This window comes from Mustelus asterias, unplaced genomic scaffold, assembly GCF_964213995.1.
Source record: "Mustelus asterias unplaced genomic scaffold, sMusAst1.hap1.1 HAP1_SCAFFOLD_548, whole genome shotgun sequence".
Lineage (NCBI taxonomy): Eukaryota > Metazoa > Chordata > Chondrichthyes > Carcharhiniformes > Triakidae > Mustelus > Mustelus asterias.
Window position 1 is genome coordinate 146,453 of NW_027590498.1, and position 22,358 is coordinate 168,810.

Genomic DNA, 22,358 nt, shown 5'->3' on the forward strand with positions numbered 1-22,358 from the left:
AATCAAGTCTTTAAGATACAAACAATGTGAGTGGAGAGAGCATCAAGACAGGCTAAAGAGATGTGTATTGGACACTTTCAGCTCTCTGTGTCCTTGACACAGCTGGAAATCTCCATGCAGGCTCCCAGACAGATATATGTCTATCTGACTGGACTAACAATGTGTGGAATGTACAGACTGGGGGAACAATGGGTGGGGGCGGGACTCCCGGGTCCGCGTGCCTGAACCCGGAGACGTCACCGCGGAGCAGAGTGATTGCTATTGGCTGATTCAGGCAGGGCTCCATTGTGCCGTCACAATGATTCAGAGGGGCGTTCCCAGCACACAGTGTCCCATTGGCAGCAATATCACTGGTTACAGAAGCGAAATACTGCGGATTGGACACCAGCTCAGCGCGGCTGGCGGTCAAAGCCCCGCCCACACCCCACGTGGGCTCGGGTTCCGCCCCCTCATTGTCCACATGCGGGAGATTAGCCAATGGCAACGCGTGGAGGACCGGATGGGCGCTGGTCCTCCAGCCAATCAGAATCCGGGCCCTGTGTCAATGGCTGCGCGGAGCTTGGTCCATTGTCTGTGAGTAAAGTGTTTGAATTCTGCGCTCCAGAGGACTGTGGAGCCTCAGTCATCAAATATTTTCAAGAGAGAGATTGGTAACTTTTGAGGCATTGAGCAACCTGGGGGCTAGTTTGGGAAATAGTGGCCCTATGGAAATAGTGTGAGGTAGATCAGCCAATTCTCAATGAATGGTTGAAGCAGTTCGATGGGCTGAATGGCCAACTGCAGCTCCTATTTGTTATGATTTCTGTGCTGGACAGGAAGCAGTGAGCATGGATCTGTCAATCAGCTTCAATCAGCACCTTCAGGAGAATTGGGAGGGCGAATATTAGATACAGCAGAGTGAGAATGGAGGGAGAGTGTGTGGGATGGAGATTTACAGCTTTTGCACAATGAGAGAGGAAAGAATGTTCCATAGAAACTAGAATTGTCTGTTCTGAATTTCTATTTCTATTTCTAACTCATTTTACAGGATATTGAAAGAGGAATTACAGGCTGAAATCTCAAATGTCACGTCTAGATCTGGCAGTCATATTCCTTGGGAGTGAAATATCATCGGCCTTTGAATCTGGAAGGGGAAATGTTTGTCCAGTCTTTCGATTTGAAAAAAAATTCAAGCATCAGTGTGACTGGAAAAGCACCAACACACTGCCACACTCGAGTGAGAGTATTCCAATGCACTGACTAAAGAGCTTTAACCAGTTACACAGCCTGAATAAATATCACACCATTCACAGTGAGGAGAGACCGTACTGGTGTTGTGCTTGGACGAGGTTTCAACTGATTGTCCACCCAAGAGAGCGGCAAGGACACCTGCACCATGGAGAAACCATGGAAATGTGCGGATTGTGGGAAGAGATACAGCGCCCCATCTCAGCTGGACGCTCATCGGCGCAGTCACACTGGGGAGAGGCCGTTCATCTGCTCTCAGTGTGGGAAGGGATTCACTCTGTCATCCAGCCTGCAGACACACCAGCGAGTTCACACTGGAGAGAGGCCATTCGCCTGCTCTCAGTGTGGGAACAAATTCACTCAGTTATCCAGCCTGCAGACACACCAGCGAGTTCACACTGGGGAGAGGCCATTCACCTGCTCTCAGTGTGGGAAAGGATTCAGTCAGTTGTCCAGCCTGCGGACACACCAGCGAGTTCACACTGGGATGAGGCCATTCACCTGCTCTCAGTGTGGGAATGGTTTCACTCGGTTATCGAACATGTGGAGACACCAGCGAGTTCACACTGGGGAGAGGCCATTCACCTGCTCTCAGTGTGGGAAGGGATTCAGTCAGTTTTCCAGCCTGCAGACACACCAGCGGGTTCATACTGGGGAGAGGCCGTTCACCTGCTCTCAGTGTGGGAAGGGATTCAGAGCTTCATCCAGCCTGCGGACACACCAGCGAGTTCACACTGGGGAGAGGCCATTCACCTGCTCTCAGTGTGGGAAGGAATTCACTCGGGACTCCCACCTGTGGAGACACCAGCGAGTTCACACTGGGGAGAGGCCCTTCACCTGCTCTCAATGTGGGGAGGGATTCAGAGCTTCATCCAGCCTGCGGACACACCAGCGAGTTCACACTGGGGAGAGGCCGTTCACCTGCTCTCAGTGTGGAAAGGGATTCACTCGGTCATCCAGCCTGCGGACACACCAGCGAGTTCACACTGGGGAGAAGCCGTTCACCTGCTCTCAGTGTGGGAAGGCATTCATAACTTCATCCAGCCTGCGGACACACCAGCGAGTTCACACTGGGGAGAGGCCGTTCACCTGCTCTCAGTGTGGGAAGGGATTCACTCAGTCATCCCACCTGCGGAGGCACCAGCAAGTTCACACTGGGGAGTGGCCTTTCACCTACTCTGTGTGGGAAGCGGTTCAGTGATTCATCCAGCCAGCAGAAACACCAACAAGTTCAAACTGGGGAGAAACCGTTCACCTGCTCTGTGTATGGAAAGGGGTTCTCTCGGTTATTCTGCCTGCAGACACACCAGGAAATTCACACTGGGGAGAGACCGTTCAGCTGCTCTGTGTGTGAGAAGAGATTCAGTCTTTCATCTCAGCTGTTGGTACACCAGCGAGTTCACGAGTGGTTCCAGTGGTCGATTTTGCTGTTATTGTTTCTGCTTTCAATTATATTGGTCAATGGGGAGGGTCGGAGGGTTTCTTTCTGCTGGACTGGCTGGTCTCACAACTTTGCCTTCAATGGCTGATGCTCTTGTCTTGTTGCGAATACCTGGTTTCAAATTTCACAAGGATCACAGAGTGACAGGGTGTGAGGAAGTTCAGAGATATTTAGTCAGCATTTCTGTTTGAAACCTCCCAAATGCCCATCCAATTTCCTTTGTAATTGTTTATTGTCTCCACTTCCTCCACCCTCGTAGGCAGCGAGTTCCAGGTCATTACCATTCACTGCATCAAAATATTATTCCTCACATGGGCAGCACGGTAGCACAGTGGTTTGCACTGCTGCTTCACAGCTCCAGGAACCTGGGTTCGATTCCCGGCTTGGGTCACAGTCTGTGTGGAGTTTGCACATTCTCCTCGTGTCTGCGTGGGTTTCCTCCGGGTGCTCTGGTTTCCTCCCACAGTCCAAAGATGTGCGGGTTAGTTTGATTGGGCATGCTAAAAATTGCCCCTTAGAGTCCTGAGATGCGTAGGTTAGAGGGATTAGCGGGTAAATGTGTAGGGATATGGGGGTAGGGCCTGGGTAGGATTGTGGTCGGTGCAGACTCGATGGGCCGAATGGACTCTTTCTGCACTGTAGTGTTTCTCTGATTCTGTGATCCCACCCAAAACTTTAAATTTGCTTGTCATCCTTGTCCCATCAGCTAATGGGAACAGCTTTTCTTTGTCCACCTTATCTAAACCTGTCAGAATCTTGTCCATCTCTATCAAATCTCCCCTCAACCTCCTTTGCTCCAAGGGGAACAACCCCAGCCTGACATTGACAATAAAGATCAATCCAACAGAATATATTACTGTCTGAAATCAAATGGGAATTTTTAATTTCTGTTTTAAAGGTACTGTGAATATATTATCCTGGACAATAAAGGAATTGGAATAACTCACGTTGGGAGTGGTTGAATGGAATATATCAATCTGGAACCCACTTCCATTCTAGTGAAAGTCTGGAATGTGTAGCTGGAAATCCCTCCCTAACAGCACTTTGGGTCACCTACACCTCAGGCATTGTAGCAGTTCAGGAAGGCAGTGTTGGGGTTGACCATGGCCGAGGCAGCTACATACAGCCACATATTCTGTTATAATTGAAGGACTGTAGTTTGAATGTGAGGCATTATGGGACTGGACTATGGAGTCATAGAGGTTTACAGCATGGAAACAGGCCCATCAGCCCAACTTGTCCATGCTGCCTTTTTTTTAAACCCCTTAGCTAATCCCAATTGCCTGCATTTGGCCCATATCCCTCTATACCCATCTTATCCATGTAACTATCTTAAAGCTTTTTAAAAGACAAAATTGTACCCGCCTCTACTGCTATCTCTGGCAGCTTGTTCCAGACACTCACCACCCTCTGTGTGAAAAAATTACCCCTTTCGACACTTTTGTATCTCTCCCCTCTCACCTTAAACCTATGCCTTCTAGTTTTAGACTCCCCTACTTTTGGGAAAAGATATTGACTATCTACCTTATCTGTGCCCCTCATTATTTTATAGAGCTCTATAAGATCACCCCTCAGCCTCCTGCGCTCCAGAGAAAAAAGTCTCAGTCTATCCAGCCTCTCCTTATAACTCAAACCATCCAGTCCCAGTTGCATCCTAGTAAATCTTTTCTGCACTATTTCTAGTTTAATAATATCCTTTCTATAATAGGATGACCAGAACTGCACACAGTATTCCAAGTGTGGTCTTACCAATGTCTTGTACAACTTCAACAAGACGTCCCAACTCCTGTATTCAATGTTCTGACCGATGAAACCAAGTATGCTGAATGCCTTCTTCAGCATTCTGTCCACCTGTGACTCCACTTTCAAGGAGCTATGAACATGTACCCCTCGATCTCTTTGTTCTGTTACTCCCCAACGCCCTACCATTAACTGATTAAGTCCTGCCCTAGCTCAATCTACCAAAATGTATCACCTCGCGTTTGTCTCAATTAAACTCCATCTGCCATTCGTCAGCCCACTGGCACAATTGATCAAGATCCCGTTGCAATTGGAGATAACTTTCTTCACTGTCCACTATGCCACCAATCTTGGTGTCATCTGCAAACTTACTAACCGTGCCTCCTATATTCTCATCCAAATCATTAATATAAATGACAAATAACAGTGGACCCAGTACTGATCCCTGAGGCACACTGCTGGTCACAGTCCTCCAGTTTGAAAAACAACCCTCTACAACCACCCTCTGGCTTCTGTCAAGAAGCCAATTTTGTATCCATTTAGATACCTCACCCTGGATCCTGTGAGATTTTAACCTTATGCAACAACCTACCATGCGGTACTTTGTCAGAGATCTTGCTAAAGTTCATGTTGACAACATCAACTGCACTGCCCTCATCTATCTTCTTAGTTACCCCTTCAAGAAACTCAATCAAATTTGACCACAGCTCAGTTTCTGCAATCATCGACCATTAAAGCTGCTTAGCAGTGCCCTGACAGAGGACCTGGTGAGAATATTTCCTCATTGAGTTAGAATTAAACTTATTCCAGGACTGGCTGGTGTTCAGTGGCTGAGATACCCAAATCTGTGAAAAGGGGGTCTGACCAATCAACAAACAGTGGTAGATAGTTGATTAAGAAGTTAAGAAGCGTTCTCAGGCATTGTTTAAATTATTTTATCATAAATTTCTGATGAGAACTGTGAGGGACTATGACCCGATAGTCACTGAAGTGACGGTATACTCCAAGTAGCACTGGACTGAAAAGCGAGAGTAGATTCTAATGAATGGTTATAATCCTACCCAAGCATGGCCAGTGAAAAATCAGAGCTCGAGTGATCAAGAATAATAATGTGATAAGGTGCGAAGGAATAAGATCTCACTGTGTAAAAATCAAGTTGGGATGACATTTGTATCACATAGGAGTCAATGAATGGAATACATTGGGTATTGCACATCCCCTAGCCTGGCCTGATTGAACACATGAATGGGCTATTGAAACAATAAATCAAGCTTGACCACACACTCAAAGAGTGGCAAAGGCCTTACATAATTTGAATAATAGGCCACAAAAAGGAGGGGTGGCACGGTGGCACAGTGGTTAGCACTGCAGCCTCACAGCACCAGGGACCTGGATTTGACTCCTGGCTTGTGTCACCATCTGTGTGGAGTTTGCACATTCATAGAACATAGAACATAGAACATTACAGCGCAGAACAGGCCCTTCGGCCCACGATGTTGCACCGACCAGTTAAAAAAAAAAACTGTGACCCTCCAACCTAAACCAATTTCTTTTCGTCCATGAACCTATCTACGGATCTCTTAAACGCCCCCAAACTAGGCGCATTTACTACTGATGCTGGCAGGGCATTCCAATCCCTCACCACCCTCTGGGTAAAGAACCTACCCCTGACATCGGTTCTATAACTACCCCCCCTCAATTTAAAGCCATGCCCCCTCGTGCTGGATTTCTCCATCAGAGGAAAAAGGCTATCACTATCCACCCTATCTAAACCTCTAATCATCTTATATGTTTCAATAAGATCCCCTCTTAGCCGCCGCCTTTCCAGCGAAAACAATCCCAAATCCCTCAGCCTCTCCTCATAGGATCTCCCCTCCATACCAGGCAACATCCTGGTAAACCTCCTCTGCACCCTCTCCAAAGCCTCCACATCCTTCCTGTAATGTGGGGACCAGAACTGCACACACTACTCCAAGTGCGGCCGCACCAGAGTTGTGTACAGTTGCAACATAACGCTACGACTCCTAAATTCAATCCCCCTACCAATAAACGCCAAGACACCATATGCCTTCTTAACAACCTTATCTACTTGATTCCCAACTTTCAGGGATCTATGCACACATACACCTAGATCCCTCTGCTCCTCCACACTATTCAAAGTCCTCCCGTTAGCCCTATACTCAACACATCTGTTATTCCTACCAAAGTGAATTACCTCACACTTCTCCGCATTAAACTCCATCCGCCACCTCTCGGCCCAACTTTGCAACCTGTCTAAGTCTTCCTGCAAACTACGACACCCTTCCTCACTGTCTACCACACCACCGACTTTGGTGTCATCAGCAAATTTGCTAATCCACCCAACTATACCCTCATCCAGATCATTAATAAATATTACAAACAGCAGTGGCCCCAAAACAGATCCTTGAGGTACACCACTTGTAACCGCACTCCATGATGAATATTTACTATCAACCACCACCCTCTGTTTCCTATCCGCTAGCCAATTCCTGATCCAATTTCCTAGATCACCCCCAATCCCATACATCTGCATTTTCTGCAGAAGCCTACCATGGTGAACCTTATCAAACGCCTTACTAAAATCCATATATACCACGTCCACTGCCTTGCCCCCATCCACCTCCTTGGTTACTTTCTCAAAAAACTCAATAAGGTTAGTAAGGCACGACCTACCTGCCACAAAACCATGCTGACTATCACCTATCAATTCATTACTCTCCAAATAACTATAAATCCTATCCCTTATAATTTTTTCCAACATCTTGCCGACAACAGAAGTGAGACTCACCGGTCTATAATTCCCGGGGAAGTCTCTGTTCCCCTTCTTAAACAATGGGACAACATTCGCTAACCTCCAATCTTCTGGTACTATACCAGAGGCCAACGACGACCTGAAGATCAGAGCCAGAGGCTCTGCAATCACTTCTCTTGCCTCCCAGAGAATCCTTGGATAAATCCCATCCGGACCAGGGGATTTATCTATTTTCAGACCCTCCAGAATATCCTGCACATCCTCCTTATCAACTCCCCGTGTCTGCGTGGGTTTCATCCAAGTGCACCGGTTTCCTTCCACACTCCAAAGATGTGGGTTAGGTTGATTGGCCATGATAAATTGCCTCTTAGTGTCAGGGTGTTATAGGGTAAATAAGTATGGTTATGGGGATAGGGCCTGGGTGGGATTGTGGTCGGTGCAGATTGGATGGGCCGAATGGCCTCCTTCTGCACTGTAGGGATTCTATGAACCCTCTTGAGTAAGATGATAAAACAACCTGTCCCTTCAATTCTTCCCCCAGACAGGGAATATGACACACCTGTATGTAAGGGTGGCAAGGTGTGGGTACATATCTCAAACCAAACCCCACAGAAAAGGGGAGATAATTGCTGCTGGACATGCTTGGCTTGTATCTCCTAAGCTGCGTTCACTCCCTATGCATGGGGGATGGAAGGCATCCAGTAAAATATGCACTCAAAACAAATGTACTTGTGGAGAAGGACAGAAATATTATTTGTATAACATCACTGTCCAGGCACCCGTGCTCAGTGCGGCGGATTGTAGCCAATGGCCTTTTGTGATGGTATGTCCTCTACATAACTCCTCATACATGAAGCTTGTACCTTACAGCTGAGTCATGGCCAATGTCAATAGGAATTATCGCCAGTTAATGATACTATTATGCATGAATTTGGACAGGTTTGGTGGGGAGGTGATGGCCTCATGATATTATCGCTAGATTACTAATTCAGAACTCAGCTCATGTTCTGGGGACCCAGGTTCAAATCCCACCACAGCAGATGGTGACATTTAATGAAAAAGATCTGGAAATAAGAATCTCCTGATGACCATGAAACCATTGTCGATTGTCAGAAAAAAAAACATCTGATTCACAATGTCCTTTCGGGAAGCAAATCTGCCGTCCTTAACTGGTCTGGCCCACATGTGACTCCACGAATAATTTTTTAAAACTATGTCTGCATTACCAGCACTCACAATGTGCATCTGAATGCCAGATAGCTTGAACCCCCTGTAAACCAATGTTGGAAAGATGCATGGGACATATTTGATGTACATACTAATAGAACATATTATTTGATATAGACACACCCACGGTATTGTGCATCTGCCTTCAATTGAACTTAATAAATTATGCAGGTTTATTGAACAAAATACACACATTTCTGCACACCTAAGTCAAGACAGGCAACATTTTCTTAGGCAGAGTGTGGAAATGACCTATGCTTAAGGCAAACTTCACCAAACATCGGATGAACCTAATTGCCTCAGTTTTCATCTTTGGTGGGATGTTTTTAATGTATGGTCACCCAAAGCATCCACTGTTTTTACTTTAATGTTACATCCTGTTGTCATACTGCTACTTTGTACCCTTTTGTTGTTCATTTTAATTGTCTTAGAACCATAGAACCATAGAAAATTACAGCTCAGAAACAGGCCTTTTGGCCCTTCTTGTCTGTGCCGAACCATTTTATGCCTAGTCCCACTGACCTGCACTTGGACCATATCCCTCCACACCCCTCTCATCCATGAACCCGTCCAAGTTTTTCTTAAATGTTAAAAGTGACCCCGCATTTACCACTTTATCCGGCAGCTCATTCCACACTCCCACCACTTTCTGCGTGAAGAAGCCCCCCCTAATATTCCCTTTAAACTTTTCTCCTTTCACCCTTAGCCCATGCCCTCTGGTTTTTTTCTCCCCGAGCCTCAGCGGAAAAAGCCTGCTTGCATTCACTCTATCTATACCCATCAAAATCTTATACACCTCTATCAAATCTCCCCTTGTGGCACAGAGTGCGTGCAATGTTCACACAGGTCATTGCTGTGAAGGAACTTATACAGGTACAGATGGGATTGCTGCGTTGACTGCCGAATCTCAAGGTGGAATGTATAGAAAGTAAAGAGTTAAGATATTCACCAGTCAACTCAGCATTTATTCATGCTGTGAGAACCTAAAGAAGCAGCTGCGCTACAGAAACAAGCTGACCTTCCAGTGCTGTATTTGTATATTGTTTCCCAAGCCTGGGAATTTACCAAATCTTGTGTCAGGTTGTTTGTGCCGCACTGTAAAACACGGGGGGGCTTCGACCCGGGTACGTTGGTCTTCACCTTGGACCGGGATCACAAATGTTGCCAGGACCTCTCGAGCTCCAGACCAGCTGTCGTTAGAAGGGTCCCCGACAGGCAGAAGGCAGTGAGACTCATTGTTTTAATTTCTCTCGTATTATTTACTCTTTTTGAATAAACCATTATAATAGTTGAGAGATCATAATTCTGGTCTGTCTCTTATTTAACATTCACCTGGATCATTGGTGGCACGGTGGCACAGCAGTTAGCTGCCTCACAGAGCCAGGGACCTGAGTTTGATTCCCAGCTTGGGTCACTGTCTGTGTTCTCCCCTTGTCTGTGTGGGTTTCCTCCGGGTGCTCCGGTTACCTCCCACAGTCTGAAAGACGTGCTGGTTCGGTGCATTGGCTATGCCAAATTCTCCCTCAGTGTCACCGAACAGGTGCAGGAGTGTGACGACTCGGGGATTTTCACAGTGACTTCATTGCAGTGTTAATGTAAACCTACTTGTGACACTAACCGGAGGAAGCCCATGCAGACATGGGGAGAACATGCAAACTCCATGCAGACAATCACCCAAGGCTGGAATTGAACTCGGCTCCCTGGAGCTGTGAGACAGCAGTGCGAACCACCATGTCAGCCCATGTTTGCGACCAGGTGTCCCTGGAAAGGAAGCATGTGGTGACGACCAACACAAGGTCTTCAGTGGGCACTGTGGGGGCTGGAGAGCTTCATTCCTCCCCAGAACCACATCATAGTTTTACGTTTGTAACTTTTCATTCAGGGTTTAGTTTTTGGCTGTCCCTTTGAAGGATTCTCCCTCCCCCCCCCACCCCCCGCCCCTCCCCACCCCCCGCCCCTCCCCCCCCCCACCCCCCGCCCCTCCCCCCCACCCCCACCCCTCCCCCACCCCCGCCCCTCCCCCACCCCTCCCCCACCCCCGCCCCTCCCCCACCCCCCCTCCCCTCCCCCACCCCCCCTCCCCCCGCCGCCCGCCTTCCCATTCATTTGATTGTTTAATTTGATAATTTGATCCAAATTTCAATGTTAAAAAGAGAAGGGGAATTCATTATTGACCCCAAATCACAGAGAATATGGAACTTGGTCCATGGTGAGTGGTTGAGGTGAACAGCATGAATACATTGAAAGGAAAGTTAGATACACACATGAGGGAAAAAGGAACAGAAGGATATGCTGATCGGGAGGAGATGCAGTGGGGGAGGTGGAGGCTGATGTGGAGCAAATTACTGACAGGCCGATTGAGCCGGCTGGCCCGGCCCTGTGCTGGAGACTCAATGGAACAGAGACTCATGTATTTATCTGAGATCTGACTGCAGGATCGATCAAACAAACTCAGGCCAGTCTTAAGGATCATGGTGTTGTGATCTCAGTGAAAACAGTGTGGAGTAGACACAGCATCTCGGTTACAATGAATATTCATCTTCTGAAAGCCCTTGTGTTGCCGTGACAATGTGTGTCTGTGAAAGCTGGACTATCAGTAAGAGTGACGAGGCTCCAATAAAAGTGTTTGAAATGAAAGGACTCGGACGGATATTCCGTGTGTCACGGACGGCAAAGTGAATGACTGAGTGGGTGCTGGAGAAAGCTGGTGTTCACAGGAAGCTGTCTGAGGCTCTGACATCCCGGAAGCTCACCTATTTTGGACATGTGTTGTGAATAGGGAGGGAGTGTTTGGAAAAAGAGGTCGTGTGAGACAGAACACCTGGAAAATGTGTACAAGGAAGGCCCGAGATGGGTGAATAATATCAGAATGTGGACCGGCCTCTCGATGGGACAGGCAGTGGAGAAAGATTGTTCAGAGCGCGGCCAACCCTCAGAACGAGGACGGATGAGCGACAAGACACCTGTAGTGGTAGGAAAAAGACTATTTATTATCCAGGGTAAAATTAATGTACTCGATAGAAACTAGGAGCAGGCTATTCGAGTCTGCTCCACCATTCAATATGATCATGGCTGATCCTCGATCTCAATGCCATATTCTCCCCACACCGCTTGAAGCCATTAAAATCTAAAAAAAATCTATCTCTTCCTTGAATATATTCAGTGACTTGGATTCCACAGCCTTCTGTGGTGGAGAATTCCACAAGTTCACTACCCTTTGAAGAATTTTTTCCTCATCTCAGTCTCATCTGACACCTGCTTTTGTGGATCATTTCAGTGGAAATGTGCCCTCACTCAAAGGGAATCAGCCACTGGAATTAAAATTGAGACACCAGTTCAGCCAAAAGCAAGAAACCCTCTGACCCTCCCACTTCACCAACTGTTAGAATCAATCCTGGATATGATTAACAGCAGCAATAACAACAAAATCCAATCCCTGTAATCACTTGTGAACTTGCTGGTGTCTCAGCAGGTGGGATGACCGAGTGAACCCCTCCCCACACTGAGAGCAGAGGAATGGTCTCTCCCCAGTGTGAACTCGCTGGTGTCTCAGCAGGTTGGATGATTGAGTGAATCGCTCCCCACAGTCAGAGCAGCTGAATGGTCTCTCTCCAGTGTGAACTCGTTGATGTGTCTGCAGGTTGGATGATTGAGTGAATCCCTTCCCACACTGAGAGCAGGTGAATGGTCTCTCCCCAGTGTGAACTCGCTGGTGTGTCAGCAGCGTGGATGGCCGAGTGAATCCCTCCCCACAGTCAGAGCAGGTAAATGGTCTCTCTCCAGTGTGAACTCGCTGGTGTGTCTGCAGGGTAGATAAATCACTGAATCCCTTCTCACATTCTGAGCAGGTAAATGGCCTCTCCCCAGTGTGAACTCGCTGGTGTCTCCGCAGGGTTGATAAATCACGGAATCCCTTCTCACACTCTGAGCAGGTGAATGGTCTTTCCCCAGTGTGAACTTGCTGGTGTCTCAGCAGATGGGATGACTGAGTGAATCCCTTCCCACAATTGGAGCAGGTGAATGGTTTCTTCCCAGTGTGCACTCTCTGGTGTCTCAGCAGACTGGAGGAATCTCCGAATCCTTTTCCACACACAGAGCAGGTGAATGGCTTCTCTCCAGTGTGAACTCGCTGGTGTGTCAGCAGATGGGATGACTGAGTGAATCCCTTCCCACAATTGGAACAGGTGAACAGTCTCTCCCCAGTGTGAACTCGCTGGTGTTTCAGCAGAGTAGATAAATCACTGAATCCTTTACCACACACGGAGCAGGTGAACGGTCTCTCCCCAGTGTGACTGCGTTGATGTGTTTCCAGCACAGACGGGAATCTGAATCCCTTTCCACAATCCCCACATTTCCACGGTTTTCCCATGGTGTAGGTGTCTGCGTCTCGGTGCATTTCCTGACACTCTGATGGTTAAACAGGCAATGGTTTCCCCGTCCTAATGAGTGACTCTGTCAGAGCTTGGTGTGAAGCTTTGAGATTTCTGTTGCCAAATCCTCCCCTTTTAATATCCTGTAAAAGGAGTTTAAAATCTCATCACAGTCAATACAGCTCAGAAACTGAGAACAGACAATTCAAGTTGCTGTGGAACATTCTTTCCTCACTGGCTTAAAGTGAATAATGAATTTAAAACATTATTGCAAGTCAGCAAATCAATCAAAATGCTCACAAAGGAGTGGAATTTCTCTCCAGATGTACAGAAATCAGAAATAGTAAAATTATGTTTAATTCATACAGAATTTTAAGAACTCATAATCTCTACAGAGCAGAAAGAGGCTCTTCAGCCCATCAAGTCTGCACTGATGACTCAGATGAATGAACATGGTTCAATCCTGGATGTAATTAACAGCAGCAATAACAGCAGAATCCAACCCCTGTAACCACTTGTGGACTCGCTGGTGTCTGAGCAGGTGGGATGACTGAGTTAATCCCTTCCTACAGACATAACAGGTAAATGGCCTCTCCCCAGTGTGAATTCACTGATGTGTCAGCAGATGACACTAAAATAGGTGGTATTGCAGACAGTGAGGAAGGTTATCAAAAATTGCAGCAGGATCTTGATCAGCTGGGGAAGTGGGCCGAGAAATGGCAAATGGAGTTCAATACAGATAAGTGTGAGGTGTTGCATTTTGGAAAGTCAAATCAAGGTTGGACTTTCACGGTGAATGGCTGGACCTGAGGGAGTATCGAGGAACAGAGGGAACTTGGAGTTCAAGTGCACGGTTCTCTAAAAGTAGAGTCACAGGTAGGTAGGGTAGTGAAAAAGGTTTTTGGCATGCTGGCCTTCATCAGTCAGGGCATTGGGTATAGAAGTTAGGAAGTTATGTTGCAGTTGTACAGGAAGTTGGTGAGGCCGCAGCTAGAATATTGTGCTCAGTTTTGGTTGCCTTGCTATAGGAAAGATGTTATTAAAGTGGAAGGAGTGCAAAAGAGATTTACAAGGATGTTGCCAGGACTCAAGGGACTGAGTTATAGAGAGAGATTGGATACACTAGACTTTTTCCTTTGGAGCGTAGGACACTGAGGGGTGATCTTATCGAGGTGTATAAGATCATGAGAGGCATGGATAGGGTGAACATACTCAGTCTTTTTCCCGGGGTTGGGGAATCAAGAATGAGAGGGCATAGGTTTAAGTTAAGAGGGGAAGAATTAATGGGAACCTGAGGAGCATCTTTTTTACACAGAGGGTGATACATATGTGGAATGGACTGCCACAGGAAGTGGTTGAGGCAGCGACATTGACAACTTTTAAAAGGTATTTGGACAGATACATGGATAGGAAACGTTTAGAGGGATATGGGCCAAATGCAGGCAAATGGGGTCAGCTTGGGTGGGCATTTTGATCGGCATGGACCAGTTTGGGCCGAAGGACCTGTCTCCATTCCATCGATTCTATGATTGGATGACTGAATCCCTTTGCACACACAATGCAGGTGAACGGCCTCTCCCCAGTGTGAACTTGCTGCTGAATCACACCAGCCCCAGAGCCAAGGAACCTCTCACAGATAACAGAGCACAGCACTAAAAACTCTGAATTGTAGGTGAATGTTCAATAATACTCACCTCTGGAACAATTTCACTCTTTTCAAATTTAAAACCTCCTCCTGGAGCCTGCAGCTGGAAAGATATCAGAAGTACTGGAGTCAGGGAAAAATTGCAGTCATCAAATCTTCTAACTCCCTGTAAAAGGAGGTTACAAGAGTCATGTGTCAACTGTGGTTAGAAATTATGAGATAAACATTTTCCTTGTTTGAGATTGCTGTGTAAATCCTCCCCTTGCAACTCCCTGCTAAAGGAGTTTCCAAAATCCATCAGTCAGTCCAAGATAGAAATTTGTAACATTCTCTCCTATTTCCTTGTGTACGATTATTTAAGATCAATAAGCTTACATTGGGAGCAGTTCAGACAAGATTCACTAAGCTGATTCCAGGCATAAATGTGTTTGTTTTATGAAGAAAGTTTGGGCAGGGTGCATCTGTACTCATTAACTTTTAGATAAATGAGAGATGAGCTTACTGAAGCATGTAAGATTATGTTGGTGCTTGACAAGATAAGTCCTGAAAGAATGTTTCTCCAAAATGGGAAATCTAGAACTGCAGGCAATTTAAAAATAAGGCTCTAAGACAGAGATGAGGAGAAATTTCTTCTCTGAGGACCAATAGCCTGTGGAATTCTCTCCCCCAGTGAGCAGTCAAGGCTGGTTCATTGAGTATATTCAAGACTGCTTTCGACACCATTTTCACTCCCAGTCATGGGTTAGGGAGGTTGGGGCTGGAGGAAAATACAATGATCAGATGAGACATGAGTTTACTGAATGGTCGAGCTGAATGTGTCAATGGCCTGCTCCTGCTCCTAATTCTGATGATCCTTTTCTTCTGTTATTCGGATGGCCACACATTCACCCTGCATAACCACCCCCTCTGAAGAGGGTGTACAGTAACCCAGCCCTGTTAGTCAACGAATCAAACATCTTCTCTCCTGGTCACCAGGACCCTGGAGCTCCACCCATTGCAGATGCCAGAATCTGAAACAAAAAGAGAAAATGCTGGAAAATCTCAGCAGGTCTGACAGCATCTGTGGAGAGAATAGAGCCAACGTTTTGAGTCTGGATGTCCTTTCGTCAGAGCTAAGGACAAAGAAAATCAAAAAGAAATTGAGGGTGGGGGAGGGGGAGCTGTAAAACGACAAAAAGAATGTAAATTAGGGTAAAGATGACAGAGAGAAGTGCTAAAAGTGTCCATTAAGGGATCATAATGTGTGAATGGCAGAATAGAGATACAGATGGTTCAGGCAGTTGGCTTGAACGGTGGGGTGGGGGTGGGGGAGGCAAGGAGAGTGGGATTGGAAAAGTGGAAAAATGAAAGAGAGAAAGAAGGATGATAAAAATGGATGAATGAGATGAAAAGAAGAAACAGGATTAAATAAAATAAATGGAAATGGGGTGATGGTGGAGGGGAGTGTTCATGCTCTGAAGTTGTTGAACTCAATGTTCAATCCAGAAGGCTTTAAAGTGCCCAATCGTTCCTCCAGTTTGCGTTGGGGTTCACCAGAACATTGCAAGGATGGACATGTGGACTAGAGCGTAGTGTGGTCTGTTGAAGTGGCAAATGACAGGAAGGTCTGGGTCCTGCTAGAAGGTGCAACACCTGCCCCTTTACCTCCTCTCTGCTCACCATCCAAGATCCTAAACACCCCTTTCAGGTGAAGCCGTGCCATCTTTATCCTAATTACATTCCCTTTGTCCCATTCCACCCCATAGTATAAATCTTTTCTGATTCTCTTTACTCTTAGCTCTGACAAAGGGTCATCCAGACTGGAAACATTAGCTCCATTCTGATTCTGTCCCCACAGAAGCTGTCAGACCTGTTGAGCTTTTCCAACATTTTGTCTGGTTTAGCTCCGCCCACTGACTGCGCATGCGCCCTGCTCCCCGCGGAACAAAGATGGCGACCGCGGCACAGGGCCTGATCCCGGATAAAATCCCCGCAGCTGCAAACCCGAGACCCGTCGGGTCTGATTCCGACCTTGCGGCCTCCAGCGGGTGTTTGTGAAGCCTCCGCTCCCTCCCCACCCCGGCTCTGCACCGCCCTCCGCCCCATCGACTCTCACCGCTGGAAAAACCGTCTCCCGCACTCGCAGGGCTCCGAGTAAAGTGACACTGCGCCTGCGCATTGGGCGCCTGTGGCGTGAATAGGGCACCTTCACACCCGCAGCGAATGCTGGGTGATAACTGCACCATTGAATTCTCAAACAGTTAATACAAAATAAAATTGTTAACATTTGAGATAACAAAATATTGTGAATTGGTGATTTGCTGTGCTCTATTTCTGGAAGATCCGCTGTGGATCACACAGAGGTATCAAAGTTTTTACACCGTTTCCCCTCTCACTCATAGAGTCATAGAGGTTTACAGCATGGAAACAGGCCCTTCGGCCCAACTTATCCATGCCGCCCTTTTTTTAAACCCCTAAACTAATCCCAATTGCCCGCATTTGGCCCAGATCCCTCTATACCCATCGTACCCATGTAACTAAATGCTTTTTAAAAGACAAAATTGTACCCACCTCTCCGACTACCTCTGGCAGCTTGTTCCAGACACTCACCACTCTGTGTGTGAAAAAATTGCCCCTCTGGACACTTTTGTATCTCTCCCCTCTCACCTTAAACCTATGCTCTCTAGTTTTAGACTCCCCTACCTTTGGGAAAAGATATTGATTATCGAGCTGATCTGTGCCCTTGATTATTTTATAGACCTCTATAAGATCACCCCTCAGCCTCCTACACTCCAGAGAAAAAAGTCCCAGTCTATCCAGCCTCTCCTTATAACTCAATCCATCAAGTCCCGGTAGCATCCTAGTAAATCTTTTCTGCACTCCTTCTAGTTTAATAATATATCCTTTCTATAATAGGGTGACTAGAATTGCACACAGTATTCCAAGTGTGGCCTTACCAATGTCTTGTACAACTTCAACAAGACGTCCCAACTCCTGTATCCAAACTCCTCTGTTGATGGTGCTGATTCTGGCGGGGTTCAATCGCACAGTCACTGGTTCCTCTCTCTGTCCCTGATACTGAATATTCACTCTTCTATATAATGATACAACACAAATAGAAACCATTTGGCCCATTATGTCTGTGTTGGCTCTCTGGAAGATCTATCCAATTAATTCCACAGCCCTGCTGGCAGAGTCAGAACAATGTATATCTGCTGCAGTAATCTGAGACCTTAATGGAAAAAGTTTTCCAGTCGGATAGTTCTCAGACACAATTGCCCTGTGGAAAGATTGATTATCCAATTCATTGAGCAGATATAAAGTGCCCATTAAGCACACAAAGTGCCTGCCAGAGATTAATTATACATTTCTGCAGACCCCCATATACTGTAGTGATATTATCCTAAAGGGACAAGGGAGTATTCCAGTGTGTTAAGAGTAATTGATTGATGGAATTACAAAGAAAAAGAATTAATGTCCTAAATCTTCAGAATTATTACTTGGCTGGGATGTTTCAGTATGAAAGAATCCCACATATTAGTCAGGCAAAGAGGTCATGTCCAATGGACCTGTTAAATACAAATCACTGTTAGATTGCACTGGGGTTTATGTGATCTGGTTTTATGAACAAGGTCCGTATCAGACTGGAGCTGTGTCTTTGATTCTCCACAACAGTTGTCATATCCTCACTAAATATCCACCACAACCACAACAGTTAGCCCAGAAATCTGAATTTATTGTGATCACAGCCTTCAAACTGTTACTGATACAATCACCAAATATTCTGAAAGCTCCTTTGGTTGTAATTCCCTCACAGAAAACCTACCCCTTTGGGGGAGAAAACACGGCTTCTCCACAGCAGAAAGGAAACCACTGCTCACCACTCCAAACTGAAAGCTTGGGGATGTTGCTGGTAAGTGTCCAGGACAATTGCTATTTGTGAGGTGAAGGTCGATCAGCAGCAGGAGTTAGTGAAGGGAGTGATGGTAATAACCAGGCAAACTGAATCACCAGGAAAGCTGCTCTAGAGGAGATTCCACGGGATCCACTCAAAACACAATCATTGGGACTTGTACGACAGACTCCAGGTAAATGTCTTTTAAAAACTTATCAGGACGCTGACCCAAATGTGACTGTGGGCAAAGAGGGTGGGCACCATAGAAAAAACTTCCCCTCATCACTCACAGCAAGTAAGGACTCACTCATCTGATACAGAGTTTTTTTAAAATCACAAGCATGGTTTGAATTTGACTTTAGTCACACCTTAGAAAGGTAGTATAAGATCAAAGCAAGGCATATTTCTTTTTTTTTGACTCCTCAATATTATACAAGATGATCATACTATCAGCAGCTGAGGATGCGTCAGAATGTCCATCAGCACCTGAAGCTGTGCCTCATCTGTATCTAAACTAATCAGATCCTGCAAAATGCATTGTCCTAATGAACACATCCCATATTATTGATCTTCCCTGGGAAACACTGCAGCTTGATTATACCGGCTCACTCTCCACACTAGAAGGAGGAGACTGGTATATCCTGCTAATTACAGGTATATTTAGCTGGTGGGTTGAAGCTTTCCCTGTTTGTAAAAATGATGCAGACACTACAGCTAAAATCCTGTGGGAACAGATCTTTACCAGATGAGGTTTCCTGAAATGGATGGAGAGTGATAATGGTTCCTCAGCAGAAATAATGTAAAAGCTCTGTAGTCTTTGGAAAAGAAAAAATCCAGAAAAATATATATATTTTTAAAAAGTTGATGAATTTCATATTTATCCAGAAGTAAAGCCCAGTCAAGATAGGATGGTTATTATTGTCAGAAGCAAAACCTGACTCGCCGAATGAACATTGTTCAGTCCAATTGGGTGGCCCTGTGGCACAGTGGTTAACACTGCTGGCTCATAGTGTCAGGGACTCGGGTTCGATCCACAGCTTTTGTCACTGTCTTTGTGGAGTCTGCATGTTCTCCCCATGTCTGTGTGGGTTTCCTCTGGATGCTCTGGTTTCCTCCCACAGTCCAAAAGACATGCTGGTCAGGTACATTGGCCATACTAAATTCTCCCTCAGTGTACCCGAACAAGCGCCAGAGTGTGGTGACGAGGGGATTTTCACAGTATCTTTATTGCAGTGTTAATGTAAGGCTACTTGTGACACTAATAAATAAACTTTAAACTTTTTTAAAGAACAGCAGTAATGACAGCAGAAGCCAACCTCTACAGTCACCTGTGAAGTCACTGGTGTCTAACCAGGTTCATAGAAATCATAGAAATCCTACAGTACAGAAAGAGGCCATTCGGCCCATCGAGTCTACACCGACCACAATCCCACCCAGGCCCTACCCCCATATCCCTACATATTTACCCGCTAATCCCTCTAACCTACCTATCTCAAGACACTAAGGGGCAATTTTAGCACGGCCCATCAACCTAACCCGCACATCTTTGGACTGTGGGAGGAAACCGGAGCACCCGGAGGAAACCCACGCAGACACGAGGAGAATGTGCAAACCCCACACAGACAGTGACCCAAGCCGGGAATCGAACCCAGGTCCCTGGAGCTATGAAGCAGCAGTGCTAACCACTGTGCTACCGTGCTGCCCAGGTTGGATGACTGAATGAAGCCTTTCCCACACCCAAAGCTGATAAAAACTACTCCCCTCTGTGGACTAATTGGTGTCTCAACAGGTTGGAAGAAAGGGAAAGTCCTTTTGCATCCATGGATCAGGTGAATGATATCTCCCTCATGTGAATGAGTTGGTGATGCACATTTCATGTCTGCTTTTAAAGGTTTTCACACATTGGGAACATGTAAACACTCCTTTCAGTGTGAGCAAGGTAATGTTCAATGAGACACGGTGACTGAGCAAATCCCTTCCAGCACAAATGTTCGGGTTTGGGATGCACTGCCTAGATTGGGTGGAAGCAAGTTCAACTGAGGCACTCAGGAGGGACTTAGACTGTTATCGGAAAAGGAAGAATGTGCAGGGTTTGATTTGATTTATTTGATTTGATTTATTGTCACATGTATTCATAGACAGTGAAAAGTATTGTTTCTTGCGTGCTGTGAAGGAAGGGATTCACTCAGTCATCCAGCCTGCGGACGCACCAGCGAGTTCACACTGGAGAGAGGCCGTTCACCTGCTCTCTGTGTGGGAAGGAATTCACTCGGTCCTCTCACCTGCGGACACACCAGCGAGTTCACACCGGGGAGAGGCCCTTCAGTTGCTCTCAGTGTGGGGAGGGATTCAGAGCTTCATCCAGCCTGCGGACACACCAGCGAGTTCACACTAGGGAGAGACCATTCACCTGCTCTCAGTGTGGAAAGGGATTCACTTGGTCATCTAGCCTGCGGATACACCAGCGAGTTCACACTGGGGAGAGGCCGTTCACCTGCTCTCAGTGTGGGAAGCGGTTCTGTCCTGTGGACAGACTACTCAGGAAATGGAATAGGTTGTTCAGCCCTTCAAATCTGCTCTGTTATTCAATTAGACCCTGGTTGATCCATTAGTCCATCTGAACTTGAACAAATACCTGAATTGTTAACTCAAGCTGGTTACAGCAGTTATTAACAGCAGCAGAAACACACCATAGCTATCAGAATGCACATGGGTCAGTGCAGGATGTGATTACCTGTTCAATAACTGGGGAATTTGCCTCCAGAAGACTTGTGAACTTGCTGGTGTCTCATTAGGTTTTGTGACTGAGTGAATCTGTTCCCACATATGGAGCAGGTTAATGGCCTCTCCCCAGTGTGAACTCGCTGGTGTGTCAGGAGATCAGATGAGTTAGTGAATCCCTTCCCACACACGGAGCAGGTGAAAGGCCTTTCCCCAGTGTGAGCATGCTTGTGTTTCAGCAGGTGAGATGAACTGCTGAATCCCTTCATACACACAGAGCAGGTGAATGGCCGCTCCCCAGTGTGAAGTCGCTGGTGAGTGCGAAGGTTGAACATTCAACTAAAACTCTTCCCACACACGGTGCAGATGAACAGACTCTTCCCAGTGTGACTGCGCTGATGAGCTTCCAGCTGGGATGGAGAACTGAATTCCTTCCCACAGTCCCCACATTTCCATGGGTTCTCTATGGTGTAGATGTCCTCGTGTCTCTCCAGGTTGGATGATTTAATGTGTGTATATTTCAAATATCCTGTAAAAGCAGTTTAGAAACATCATCACTGTCAATACGGGATCGAAATTCAGAACAGACATTTCTACTTTCTGTGGAACATCGTTTCCTCACTTGTTCCTGTAAAGCAGTAAATCCTCATCCTGAACACTTTCCCTCCTCCCTGTCCTGCAACCAACTCCCACATTGAACAACCATCTCATATTTCAATGGATTGTCCCGTGTTTGAGTCCAGTGTGCCAAGCTGCATGGCGTATGGGTGCTGTTTCACCCATAAGAAAAATGTGTGCAGCACCCTCTTCCAACTGTTCTGGCTGCCAACCAGCCCGTGTCCACCCACGCAGTTCCAGCAGCACCGCACACAATACTGCTCACCTGCTCCGACAGACTCATGAAGGATGTCCTTTCATTTTCTCAGAGAGAGTTGGTCAGTCTGGCAAACCCAGTGTGAAATATCTTCACAAATCTTTTCTCCCACTCTCTATTCTGGCTGGGTTCAGTTCTCTTTTGTACAGAGTGAAAATAAAATCAATTATTTTCTTTCCCGGTCACTGCAGGGAGCTGCAGCTTTTTACTGGGGGTGTTGGGGCCTCCAGCGGGTGTTTGTGAATCCTCCCCGCCCACCTCCCAGGGTTTCCTTCCTTCCCAGGGATCAGAGTCCTCATTGATTTGAGGCCTCTTATTTATTGTCCCCCTCCCCCATCCTCTGATGTGAACCATCCTCCAGTGGCTGAGCCAGGATGGGGCCGTTAACCTGGGCCTGTTCCCGGGAGGGAGGGAGGGAGAAGCCCCGCAGCTGCAAACCAGGGAGCTGACAATGATTCTGAAGGGT

General features: G+C 46.5%; 2 protein-coding genes across 2 annotated transcripts in view; one reads left to right on the top strand and one right to left on the bottom strand.

Annotated features, from left to right (window-relative positions):
* Positions 1 to 22,358, top strand: part of LOC144486984 (uncharacterized) — an 86,357-nt gene that overhangs the window by 41,001 nt on the left and 22,998 nt on the right. Inside the window, 3 exon segments of the mRNA XM_078205025.1 lie at positions 1,382 to 2,374; positions 2,529 to 2,605; positions 20,495 to 20,822. Of these exon segments, the coding sequence (XP_078061151.1) occupies positions 1,382 to 2,374; positions 2,529 to 2,605; positions 20,495 to 20,822 (1,398 nt within the window).
* Positions 11,851 to 12,804, bottom strand: LOC144486978 (uncharacterized). Its single transcript, XM_078205016.1, has one exon. It carries the CDS (start codon positions 12,802 to 12,804, stop codon positions 11,851 to 11,853), a length of 954 nt encoding a protein of 317 aa, XP_078061142.1.